Raw genomic sequence first — 13,717 nt, 5'->3', positions numbered from 1 at the left:
AGCGGACGAACCCGGAATTCTGTTTCGGGCAGCAAAAGTTGCCCTCCACAACCTTGTGAGTTTGTCATGCACCTCCAGGAAGAAAGGAACAGGGGGTGGGCGTGGCCGTGAGCGGCGCCCTGAATCCAGGAACTAATGATCGAGCCGCGAGTGCTCAGGGGAGCCTGGAGGGTTCCAGTCCATCCCGATACTCGCGCCGGCCCGGGCAAACATGCCGGTCAGCTCTGCATCGGCCTCAGACTGGGTGGGCAGACCCGAAGATCATATTGAAGACTCATCCAGCTTGCGGGCCCCGAAAGAGATATCAAGCTGGCCGTGAGGCGGGCTGGTCTCATTTCAGAACTGGATAGCTGGGAATTACCTGGCGAAACTGCACCCATTGAACTCCCCAGCCGGCCTCATACCCATGGGTAGAAGGTGCATTGGCTTTCCCCCGGTTGAAGAAGGAAAGCCGTGACCGCAACGTTGCCATGGTCATATTTTCGCAATGAGAACATGAGTCATCCACGAATGTGGCCTCAGTGTGATCGCTGCCCAGGCATGTCAGGCAGTGCCCGTGGCCGTGGGAGGCGGAGAGATTACAATCGCACCCAGGAATCACACAAGGACGGAAAGGCATCTTTAAAAAGACGCGTCTTTAAAAAGACGTACAACGTCAATGTGTGTGCTCTTTTAAGAAATATATTCTTTTAGCATAAAATATACTTTTTAGTAGCGCTGTTGAAACACACAGGGGCGAATCTGCAGTTGGCATGCAGAAGGAGAGAAAGCCGCTGGAATGTGCCATATATCCAACAGCATATGCTTCTGTAGATGTGAATGGTACAGCAGTAGTATTCAGCTCGCTGATATTACAATCGCTCGGCTCCGAAGAAAAAATATGAAGTAATCCTGCATTCCAGCTACTTTTATACCCATATGTCCAGACTAGTGGCATGCAAATTCCACTTGCCAATTCTCATTGGCCTTTTCTCAAATATCAGAGTTGATCGGGGCTCTCAAGATCGACCCCTAGTGTCACTACATCGACACAACGCCGAGTGAGTGACAGACGGGGAACAGCATTTTTAATAAACAAATTTTAATGTGTATTGGTATTTGACATTTAGGTCTAAATAAGCTGCACATTGGTCTTCAGATATTTAAAGGTATCATTAAAAAGTAAACAAACCTCAAATATAAAAAATATATATCAAAAGACAAATTTGATTTCAAAATGTCTTTATCCATTAAAATCTGTTTTTGTGGCTGTAAATCTACAGGGGTGCTGCTTTAAAAAACACACACCAAACAAAGCAGGGGAGGCATTACTCCTTCAAAAGTGGTGGGGTAAAAACCCAGAGCATTCTGGATTAAATGTAGATTATTATAATCACATAATCTGTAAAAAATACAGAAGAGCTGAGTCACACCCTCCCAACTACATAAAGATATCTATAATTGCACATTGGGGGTGGGTCAAACAGCCAGTGATCAAAAACAGAGCACATGAAAAGATGTCCCACAAGAGGGTGTGTTCTTGGAGTCTTTTATTCATTGTGGTGTTTGCATGTATAAGCAGTTTTTATGTTCATAAATAACTGAAATATTTGCTTTGGAGAGGTTTTTGGACACTTGGGTAGAAAAAGGCCACCATAGTCCCCAATTATGAACCTTTTGACAGGACAGAGGTCATTGCATTTGGCAACAAAGGCGAAATTCCTAAGGTGAACACATAACTTCACTCCAAGGGCCTAAAGTCAAAAAATCAAGCAAGAAATATTGGTGTCATTTTGGAGTCAGACCTTAGTTTCAGTAGTCACATCAAAACAATAAGTACATCAGCCTACTATCATCTGAAACCTATAGCCAGAATTAGATGTTTTGTATCCAGTCAAGGCTTATAGAAACTTTTTCACGCGTTCATCAGGCACTTGTTCATCCCTTCCCAAATAGACTATTAGACATCTGCAGCTCATTCAGAATGCCGCTGCCAGGATTCTCACCTGAACCAATAAATCTGAGCATATTATTCCTGTCCTCAGGGCTTAACACTGGCTTCCAGTTACATTTAGGACCTAAATACATTTCAGATATGCTTGTTGAACATAAACCTAACAGACCTCTCAGATCATTAGGATCAAGTCAGTTAGACATGCAGAGGGTTCACTCAAAGTAAGGTGAGACAGTGTTTAGCTATTATGCCACCCACAGCTGGAACCAGCTTCCAGAAGAGGGTAGATGTGCCCCAACAGTAGCCACATTTAAATCCAGACTGAAAACACTTCTGTTCAGCTGTGCATTTTCTGACTGAGCATTGTGCTGCACTTATTGATTTCACTGAATCATTTTGCTTTTGTCTTTCTTTCATTTGAATTATTCTATTTGATTCTTATTAATTAATTTTTAAATAACTTTTTCTCAATGTGTGTATTACTTTTTATTCTTATTTCATGTTCTTAATTTTTTTTTTATTGTTTTTTTCTATCTTGTATTGTCTTTAAAATACTAGATACAAATGTAAAAGCACTTTGAATTGCCATTGTGTATTAAATGTGCTATATAAAAATACTTGCCTTGCCTTTTGATTCTTTAGTACTATCAACTCAAAGCTTTACACAGAAAAGAGATGACATGCTTTAGCCAGGCACGGATTAACGCACGGGCCCACTGGGCACTTGCCCAGGGCACTATGCCAGCAGGGGGCCTTGGCAAATTTACTGTTTGTGTGTTTTTTTTTGTTGTTTTTTTTTCATATAATTATTTATTTATGAATTTTTTTATTTTTTTTTTTTTTTTGTAAAATGGTGTTGAATACTGTAGAATAATTTTATTATTTTTTTTGCAGTTGCGAAGTATTAACTGCTAAATAAATAAAATAAATAATTTTAATATATTGCTGCGCTGTTGAGAGGGACATCTAGAGGCCAGTGAAAATCATTGCAAAATATAAGCAGTTACGCATAGAAGATGGTTACTAAAAATAACAAACATGAGTGTAAAACCACAACCAAGTGGATCAATGTGACCAGTTTATGTCTACAAAAAAGTGATATGGACCTCAGGACAGCGGTGCGACTGCTTGAATCGTTGCGTGAGTTTGTATCAGTTCAGCGAGAACTATTCCAACACTTTGAGAGGAGCGCTTTAAGTGTGCCAGGCGTATGGCAGTCTTATAAACATGAAGTACAACGAATAAAGAAAAGAAAAACTTTTGCTGACGAGACCACAGATGGTGATGCAGGCCTTAGTGGAAGCCGAAAATTTCAAGTGGATACATTTAATGTTACCATTGACAATATTGTCAACTGCCTTGATCACAGACTGGATGCCTATAAACACATGAATAGTCTCTTTGGTGTTCTATTCCTGCCAGACTCAGAATCTGACAGCAACATTATTACAGGAGCCCATAACCTTTCTGCTTCTTACCCTGATGACTTGAACAGCTGTCTTGCTGATGAGCTGTTACAGTTCAGATCTTTCATTTCAATGGAGCTGGATAGATCACCATCAAAGATGCTGAAAACAATTATAGATAATGGGCTCCCATCGATTTTCCCCAATATGTACGTTGCCCTAAAGCTTTTCCTCACCCTACCAGTCAGCAACTGTGAAGGAGGACGTTCATTTTCTCTCATGGCAAGAGTAAAAAACGAACTAAGAAACAAAATGTGTCAAGGACGTCTCAATTCGCTGTCTTCAATGGCCATTGAATGCGATCTTGTGAGGGAACTGGATTTTGATGACGTTGTGGAAGCGTTTTCTCTGAGGAAATCAAGAAAGATACCCCTCAGCTAAGGTAAAACCAAAAATTGTATTACTTAGCTAAATGCCTTTGGTGATTGATATTGCTCCTTGTTTTTATAATGCATCGATTGCTAAACGCTCGTCTGCTAAATGCAGAAATGTAAATTATTCATGGAATATTCTCATGTGATATGATTCGAGGAGGTCAGAAGCTGGTGAGATACAAATAAACCAATTTGTGGTGTAAAAGTACATAATATTGTGTGCATTTCCCCCCACGTATTTGTGTCATTGTAAATCCTGTATGATGGGGCATACAGGATCAACACTTTTGTCGAAAAATTTGGTGTAGGGGGCCTTTGAGGTATCTGTGCCCAGGGCACATCAAAGTCATAATCCGTCTCTGGCTTTAGCACAACACAAAAGATGCTATTTCGACATTCCTTAGTTTCAACCTGATATATATTATGGCAACCAACCATAATATATGTAAAGTTTCATTTAGAAGCCTACTTTTATTGTGTTCTGTTCAAACTTTGAAAGGTTTTCTATCAATTTACCATGCAGCTGGGCATCATTGTTATTTTTTGTTTGTTTTTTGACAGAGTTAAAAGCAGTAACATTTTGTTTGTCACATATACAAAAACCTTTACAAGATTTAAAAACAGAGCCTTCATTTGGGAAAGGAGTAACCCAGACATAATGTCCCATGACAAATATTGAAATATTTAACAAGCTTCAGGGAATATTATTGACTTGACATGAAAGAACCAGACAAGGTTTTATAACCTGTTCAAAGTTAACCTACAGTAAGTTACCAACTTCCAAAAAGAAAAATAATATCATGGAAAAGGGCATATACTTCCAGAACATGTAAACTTTATGGTTGAAATACCTTGTCAAATCATAACCTCTATAAATCATGCATTTATGTATATGGAGTAATCACATTGTAGTTATCCAGACACACTGGATACACTAAATTGCAAAGACATCGCATTAAGTACTTCTTTAAAGAGACTGTTTTACATTAAAAAAAAATGGGAAAAAGCTTCAGGTTTCAGGCCTAAAAATGTATTTAGATAAATCTGTTTTTCCCCTTTAAAGAATGTGCTTTCACAGAAATGTAAAGTATTCAAGTTAAACAGGAAGTTACATGTTTGGGTAAAGTAATATGTAATAATTAAAAACAATGGAGTCAACTAAATTTGAATACAACAATTGAGAATACAAAAAATAATGTTATTTGCGGTTAATGAGGGATTTGATTGGGAGGATATTTGTGTCAAAAGAAATTAAACTCAAACTTAAACTCAAACCAAAATGACATGCTTCATTGCACGTTTGTCTGCAGTTTCCCAGTGAAATGTCCAGTGGGGGGTGCCAAAAGTGGGTGAAATGATGTTGTATTCAGATGAGGTTTTTAAGATGAATATTAGTTTGATATTAAACCTAACTGATAGTGTTTAAAAAGCAAATTCGACATGAAAACCACTAAAGCAACCATGTCATACAGTGTCACTTCTATGGCACTTTCACTTTCATTTTTGGGCTCAATCCTCAGTCTCTGAGTCCAAAATTCAACAGTCTATCAGGTGAGCTACAGTGCAAGTTAATTGCACTGGTGTAAATTGGGTGGGTGGGTCTGTAATACAAGCTTTACAACATGTTGTTTTTCAAATGATGTGTTAGAGTAACAGTGTTTGATATAAAAACATAGAAGGTTGTGAGAAATCAAATTAATTTTTTTATAAAATAAAAATATGTGTTTATAAAGCCCTAAATGGTCACAGTACCTGCGAATTGTAAAAGTGAATGAAATGCGCCATTGTTGTAGTGCCTCTAGTGGTCATTTCACCAGGAAACTGCAGCAAACGTATAAAGTGGCATGTGAAACTCAGTTTGCAAACATGTAGTTATAGTAATGTTCATTATATGAGACTAGGTTGCATACATCATACGTTGATCAAATGCCCATTAACGTCATAAGTTAATGGGCGTGGCCATGACGTTTTGATATTTTCGTGGCGAAATTGGAAGGCAAAGCGCTAATGGGCTGGGTCAATTGCAATTTAATTCTGAGGTTCTTCTCTCTATTCCATTTCCAATATAAATAATACAGCATATTCATGTGAATTTGGTAGGTTAAATGGGCTGTATGCTGTGCATCCCCTGCTCTTTTATTATATTGCTCTGGACAGTGATGTATATTTGGGGGTATTTACACTTGGTCACTGGAGGTTTAACTGAGCTACGACTGAATAAACACATTCACAAACTTGGCCACATAAATGTGTCTCTGCCAAAACAAATATAAATCAGATTGACAAACACTACTGTATATGATTATGCTAATGTAGGGCAGCGAATTTAATTGATGTGATTTATTATTTGATTCCAAGTGATGTGACTTTGACCAGTGCACTTGTTTCTGTGTTTCTTGTTTTTCTCCCTTTGGGGCTTGTAATAGTTCAGATATGTCCGTGCGCGTCAGTGTTTAGTTTCAGTTTTGTAAGCAATTTGCATCAAATTAAGAAAAAGTGATTTCTCTTCTAAAACGTGCATCTGTTTCTTCATGTGGTATTATTTATTGCGTGACATAAGTTCTATGCAAATACTTGTGCGATTTTTTTTGGGCAGAGTAAAGTTTACATACAGTGCCCCCCATAAGCAATGGGACAGTGAGATACTTTTCCTCATTTTGAGACCTGCAAGCGTTCTCTATTAGCGACACTTGCCTGGAGTTCGGTCCGGCAGACACGCATGTGATCCTAAGACCACGACCGGGCTACGTGCCCAATGTTCCTACCACACCCTTCAGAGACCAGTGAACCTGCAAGAGCTGCCCCGGGAGGAGGCAGACAGAGCCCCTTCGTTGCTGTGTCCGGTACGTGCTTTGCGTAACTATCTGGACCGCACAGAGCTTTAGACTTTCTGAGCAGCTCTTTGTCTGCTTTGGTGGACAGCGGAAGGGAACAGAGGCCATTTACACCCGGGCCGTTAAATTATAGTCAATTAGGGGAACTATTTGATCCTAATAGGAATTCACAGTCATCTGAATATTGAAATATAAATAAAATATAAATGACATTGACTGTTTTTTTTTTAAGTTAATAGAAGTTTTCTTAAAACATCTGATTGAATGTGAATGTGAATTAATTTCTTAAAGAGTTTCTAGTTGAATTTATGTAAGATTTATTCATTTCTAAATTGGTTTCATTTCATGAAACATCATAAAATGATAAAAACAGTTTTGTTATTCCTGCTGCTAATTTTAATGAGCAGTTTTGACACTAAACCCTCCCCTTTTTAAGCAGTTATAAAAGCGCCCTGAAACATTGTGATTTCATTCCACTGCTGACCAAAGATGGATCTGCAAATCTCGATTGTGCTTCTCTCAATTTTACTCACTGGAGGTAAAAAAATAAAATAAAAAAAAATGTTAATTATTAATATATTATGTGTTGCACATAAAGATGTCAATTAATGTCTTTCTCTCTCTCTTTCTTACTAAAGGACACTCTCTCAAATGTTATAAGTGCGAACTTGATGATACTGGTATTTGTAACAGAACAATAGTAACATGTCCCAGTGGAAATGACAAATGTGCGAGTATAACAGCGGAAGTCTCCAATGGTAAGTCCAATCATAATACACTGAAAATGATAACACCACTGGAGTGCAAATTCACATAACTGTCAATCAGCATCTGTTTAATGTTTCATTTGTGTACATTATTCTTATACAAGCGTGGCATGTTTTCTGGAATAACTCATTTGTCATTTATGATAAATGGCTTGTGTCCTTGTTATAGGTAACTCCAAGGTGACTTTAACACAACAATCATGTTTAAACCCATGTGTTGCTGGAACTGTTCAATCCATAGCTGGAGTAACAGTTGTTACCAAGTGCTGTGAAACTGATCTTTGCAACGGCTCAGGTATTTATTTGACCATGTGCTAATTTGCATGTTTTAGCAAACACATTTCTCCAAAGCAACTTATAAATGAAAGAAAAAGTGCAAAAGTGTAAGTGTAGATCTACAGATCTTTTTTTTTTTAAGTAATAGAAATTGCCTTCATGCAAACATGGTTATGAATTAGACACAGTGGATTGTGATGAGCTGATCAAGATCTGAAGCTTGTTTAGGGACAGTGACTGTACTGATGTCTTTACAAAGAGGAACAAGGTGTTTAAATACTTCTGGAATAGGGCAGAATTAGTGTCAAATCCACACCAAATTCTAATCATGTGAATCTTAAACAATAAATATCATATGAACATCAAATCCTTCTTGTTTTGATTAGATGGAATCTATAAGGGAAGTTTCCAGCTTCTCTTGTTGCCTCTGTTCTTCTACATCTTCTTTAATTGAGTTCAACAGCACTTCACATTCTGCAGCTGCAGCGAAGAGGATTTAACATGTTAACACATTTCTGAATGAATTACTTTGCCTTACTAAATAGCTTGTGTGTTGTTTATCTTTACTATTTCTGTATGTTAGGAACTTAATAATGTGTTTCTTATTTCAATCATGGAAAACAAATGCATCAATATTATGACCAGTGAAATATATAATATATATATATATATATATATATATATATATATATATATATATATATATATATATATATATATATATATAATGATCTATTTTTACATTTACTAAGATTTACATAATCTGTATTTCCTGTAAAAGTTGAGTTAAAAAGATTCAGTTTTCCTGTATACACTTAATAAAGACAGTACTAAACTGCTGAAGTTAAAGATTTACATGCACATGTCATTTCCTGTAATTACTATTAAAGTGACTTCTGAAGAATCTTACAATGACACTGTGTGAGAGAATATTTCTGTGTGAAATGTGTCTTTAACTGATCCAAAAAAATCATGAAAATGTGCTTTAACCATTAAAAGATCTGAAATCCTTAGAAACAACAGGACCACAAGTGGTTACATTTACATTTAAGACAATAACGACACATTTATTTAAGAGAGACTTACAAGAACTAGTCCGTTTTTTTGTGTGAAATCAATTGTGCTTCTTAGCAACACGCGCACACATTAACACACGCACACAAACACACGCGCACATTAACACAGGCACACAAACACACATTAACACACGCACACAAACACACACACACACACACACACGCACGCACAAACACACACACACACACACACAGGCACACACACACACACACACACACACACACATTAACACACACACACATGCACACACGCACGCACGCACAAACACACACACACACACACACACATCACACTAATGTCAAGGTTGTCTACTTATTTCTACTGTGCCATTGTTTCATTTCTGTGATGTCTGAGCGCTCCTTTTAAATTTTTTTCTAATTTGTAACAATAAAAGAAAAGAATGCATTATACAGTTTGAAACAGTTTAAATAAACAAATATGGAAAACATTATGTGTGCCAGTATTTGACGTTTAGATGTGGTGCTATATCTCCTGATATTGAAAAAAACAAAATAGTAATTAGGGTACAAAGGGCTAAAGGCACACCTTGCAACCACTGATCTTTGCAACGGCTCAGGTATTTATTTGACCATGTGCTAATTTGCATGTTTTAGCAAACACATTTCTCCAAAGCAACTTATAAATGTAAGAAAAAGTGCAAAAGTGTAAGTGTAGATCTACAGATATATATATATATATTTTAAAGTAATAGAAATTGCCTTCATGCAAACATGGTTATGAATTAGATGATTCACAGTGGATTGTGATGAGCTGATCAAGATCTGAAGCTTGTTCAGGGACAGTGACTGTACTGATGTCTTTACAAAGAGAAACAAGGTGTTTAAATACTTCTGGAATAGGGCAGAATTAGTGTCAAATCCACACCAAATTCTAATCATGTGAATCTTATACAATAAATATCATATGAACATCAAATCCTTTTTGTTTTGATTAGATGGAATCTATAAGGGAAGTTTCCCGGTCCCCTCGTGTGTTGAAACTGATATGTTGGTGGTATTTTGGTGCGATTGGTTTCAAATTGGCTTTGTTAAAGTCCCCGGTTACAATGAACGCGGCCTCAGGGTGCACGGTTTCCTTGAGTGCCCGGTCTGTTTTAGCATGAGGGGGATGTACACAGCAGTGATAATAACCGCTGTGAATTCCCTCGGTAGCCAAAATGGTCGACAAAGAAGCATGAGAAATTCCAGATCAGGAGAGCAGAAAAACTTGATAAAGTCTACGTTCCTCTGATCACACCAGGATTTATTTGTACATCAATTTTTGGGAGGATATTTTTGTCAGAAGTGGAAGGAATATCTAGATCTGTAAACACTTATGAGGCAAAACATTATGACCACTCACAGGTGAAGCGGATAATGATGATCATCTCGTAACAAGGCCACATGTCAATGTCTGGGTAGATTAGATGGTAAGCAAACGATCAGTTCTCGTAGTCAACATGTTGAATGCAGGAGAAATGGGAAGGAGTAAAGACCTGAGCGACTTTGACAAGAGCCAAATTGTTATGGCCAGATTGCTGGGTCAGAGCATTTCTGAAACGGCAAGGCTTGTGGGGTGCTCTCGGTCAGCAGTGGTGAGTAACTAATGACAGTGGTCCGAGGAGGGACAATCCACAAATCAGCGACAGGGTGCTGGGCGCCCAAGGCTCATCAATCCACGAGTGCTACAAAGGCTATCCCGTCTAGTCCGAGACCGACAGAAGGTCTACTGTGGCACAACTAACAGAACATTTTAATGATGTTTACGGAAGGAATGTGGCACAACACACAGGACATCACATCCTGCTGCGGATGGGGCTGCATAGACACAGACTGGTCAGAGTACCCACGATGACCCCTGTCCGTCGAAGAAAGCTCCTATAATGGGCACGCAAGCTTCGTAACTGGACCTTGGAGCAGTGGAAAAAGGTTGTCACGTCTGATGAGTTCTGTTCTACATCACGTGGACAGCCGTGTAAGTGTGTCGCGTTTAACTGGGTAATCGGTAGCACCAGGATGCACTGTTGAAAGACAACAAGCAGAGTGTGATGGAGGGAGTGGGATATTTTAGGCTGGGAAAACCTGGGGCCGGCCATTCATGTGGATGTCAATTTGACACGTGCCACCTACCTAAACATCATTGCAGACCAGGTACACCCCTTCATGGCCCCATTAACTGTGCATTTATACATTAATTGTATCCCAAATATGTTACATTCTTTGACATTCCATGTTTTGTAGTAAATTCCTTTTTTATGACTGGATTCTGTGATTCCATCCACGTTTTCTGCATTACGAAAATCAAAGGGCCATAGTTTTGTGACTTTTCAGTGTGTGGAATGCACATAGATGCATGCAACATGATCTAACTTCTCAAAATGTGTTTAAATTAGCACTGTAAAAATGTAAAGATACTCAAGGCACCATTTGAGGTTCCTCACCTGCACACTGGCGGAACCCTCTGGAGATTCTCTAGACACCCATTACCTCAAATATTCTATTCATGTACACATAAATTCAAAATATATTTTAAGAGCATCGAAAGTATTTCCCTTATGATGGGGTTATTGAAGGATAGTCCAGTTCTTCAAGTTTCTTGCAGGAATAGTACATTTAGGTTCCCCTTCTGTCACTCACTCGAAGTTGTGTCGATGTAGTGACAGGGGTCGATCTTGAGAGTCCCAGACACCTTCAGATCTTTGAGAAAAGGCCAATGAGGATTGGCGAGTAGAATTTGCATGCCACTACACCCGACATACGGGTATAAAAGGGAGCCGGAATGCGGGATTCATTCAGATTTCTTCTTCGGAGCCAAGCGGTTGTATATCAGCGAGCTGAATACTTCTACTATTCCATTCACCTCTTCAGAAGCGTATGCTGTTGGATATACGGCACATTCCAGCGGCTTTCTCTCCCTCTGCACACCAGTGCAGACTACGCCCCTGGGCGCTTTGACAGTGCTAAAAGAGTGTATTTTCTCTAAAAGTGTAAAATGTCCTCTATTAGAGCAAGCACATTGACATTGAACATCTTTTTAAACATGCTACTTTTTAAAGATGCCTTTCCGTCTTTTGCAGTTCCTGGGTGCAGTTGTACCTCTCCACCTCTCAGGCCACCATACCTTTACTTGTCTGGGCAATAAACACATTGAGGAAGCATTCGTATATGGTTCATATTCTCATTGCGAGAACATGACCATGGCAATGTTGCTGTCACGGATTTCCTTCTTTCAAGGGAAAGCCACTTCAGCTGTCCCCCCGCGGTCTTTCTACCTACGGGTATGAGGGCGCCCCGGTAATTCGGGGGCTTCATTGGGTACGGTTCCGCCGGGTAATTCCCCACGGACCGCTCATTCCCCAGCATGCTCGTTTGCTTCCATCCAGTTCTGGGAGGAGACAGACAGCTCGCCTCAGTGCCAGCCTAATGTCTCTTTTGGAGCTCGAGGATTAGATGAGATGTCGATCGCTGCATTGGAGATTGCTCAACGTGGTGCTGACCGCCATGATTGCTCGTGCCGCTCAGAATGTCGGGCTTGAGTGGAACCATCCAACCGCCCCTAAGCACTCGTGGCTTGATGATGAGTTTGGCATGGTCCTTGCAGCCACACCCCCCCAGTCCCCTTTTTCCAAGAGGTGTATGAGGAGCTGACAAGGTTGTGAGGGGCACCTTTCACTGCCCGAACACAATCCTTCAGCTCATCCACTCTCACTACCCTCGACAGCGGAGAGGCCGACCTAAGTGGTCTACTGCCTGCAGTTGTTTACACGATCACTCAGGCCAGGGCTGTATTCTCTGAAGTGGCGTTTGTTCACTAAGTGGTGTTCTTCCCGTAGCGAAGACCCCCAGAGGTGTGCAGTTGGGTCAGTGCTTCCCTTCCTACAAGAGAATTGGAGGGGCAGCTGTCCCCCTCCACTCTCAAGGTATTGTAGCTGCTATAGCAACACACCACGATTGCGTTGAAGGTAAGTCTCTTGGTAAGCATGACCTGATCATCGGGTTCCTGAGTGACGCCAGAAGGTTGAACCCTCCTAGGCTGCGCCTCTTTCCCTCATGGGACCTCTCCGTGGTCCTCCAGGCCTACAGAGAGCCCCGCTCGAGCCCCTAGAGTCAGTCGAGTTAAAGGCCGTCGCATTAAAGACCACCCTCATGACTGCGCTCACATTCATCAGAGGGTCGGGGACCTGCAAGCGTTCTCTGTCAGCGAAACGTGAGTGGAGTTCGGTCCGGAAGACTCTCACGTAATCCAGAGACCCCAAACCGGGCTATATGCCCAAGGTTCCCACGCCCCCTTTAGGGGCCAGGTGGTGAGCCTACAAGCGAAGCTGCCCAAGGAGGAGGCAGACCCAGCCTTCTCATTGCTGTGTCCGGTGCGTGATTTGCGCATCTATTTGGATCACACGCAGAGCTCTAGATGCTCTGAGCAGCTCTTTGCCTGCCTTGGCAGACAGCGGAAAGGGAACGCTGTCTCCGAACAAAGGGTTGCCCACTGGGTCGTGAACTCCACCGTGCTGGCTTACCAGGCCCAGGACATGCCCGCCCCTTTGGGCAATACGAGCAAACTCTACAAAGGAGTCTGGCATCCTCGTGGGCACTGGCCAATGGCACCTTTCTATCAGGCATCCCTGTACTGTGGTAAGTGCTCCACAGGTCTCGGTTACTCCGGCAACCTCCTATTATGTATCTGCCAGAGTATGGTCTCCTTTTCGGTTGACACACGTCTCCCTTTGGCAGAGCCCTCTCTGCCCCTGTCGCTGTTTGTAGAGCTCCTCCCCTACAAAGGGCAGGTCCTACCACCGCGCCTCTTCCATGTGCAGCCTTGAGCCCATATTACGTATTCGCCCCCATTACCTTCAGATCAGGGTGTGGTCTCCGCAGGGTCTTTTCCACCTGAAAGAATAGGAAAGGAAAAGAATGCCTTCCCGGCGCATTTTATGAGCATTTTTAGGCCCCAGCCGAATTTAATATTCTGTAGAGAGAAAACATAGAGAGAA

General features: G+C 40.7%; 2 protein-coding genes across 7 annotated transcripts in view; one reads left to right on the top strand and one right to left on the bottom strand.

Moving 5' to 3' along the window:
• LOC127627441 (three-finger toxin MALT0070C-like) overlaps positions 1-8,299 on the top strand; it is a 50,563-nt gene extending 42,264 nt beyond the window's left edge. For 2 of the 4 annotated variants that reach the window (XM_052103818.1, XM_052103817.1), the window contains exons 2-4: positions 7,246-7,365; positions 7,544-7,669; positions 8,037-8,299. In XM_052103818.1, the coding sequence (XP_051959778.1) occupies positions 7,246-7,365; positions 7,544-7,669; positions 8,037-8,104 (314 nt within the window). In that variant the 3' untranslated portion in view covers positions 8,105-8,299. Of the gene's footprint in view, positions 1-7,042; positions 7,146-7,245; positions 7,366-7,543; positions 7,670-8,036 lie in introns of those variants that run through there. The other 2 variants (XM_052103816.1, XM_052103819.1) reach the window with 2 other exon arrangements.
• Positions 1-13,717, bottom strand: part of LOC127627436 (phospholipase A2 inhibitor and Ly6/PLAUR domain-containing protein-like) — a 349,614-nt gene that overhangs the window by 124,482 nt on the left and 211,415 nt on the right. The window lies entirely within an intron of this gene.

Source organism: Xyrauchen texanus, chromosome 34 (genome assembly GCF_025860055.1).
Source record: "Xyrauchen texanus isolate HMW12.3.18 chromosome 34, RBS_HiC_50CHRs, whole genome shotgun sequence".
NCBI lineage: Eukaryota > Metazoa > Chordata > Actinopteri > Cypriniformes > Catostomidae > Xyrauchen > Xyrauchen texanus.
Note: the sequence above shows the minus strand (reverse complement) of the source record. Positions and strands in the feature narration are given on the sequence as shown.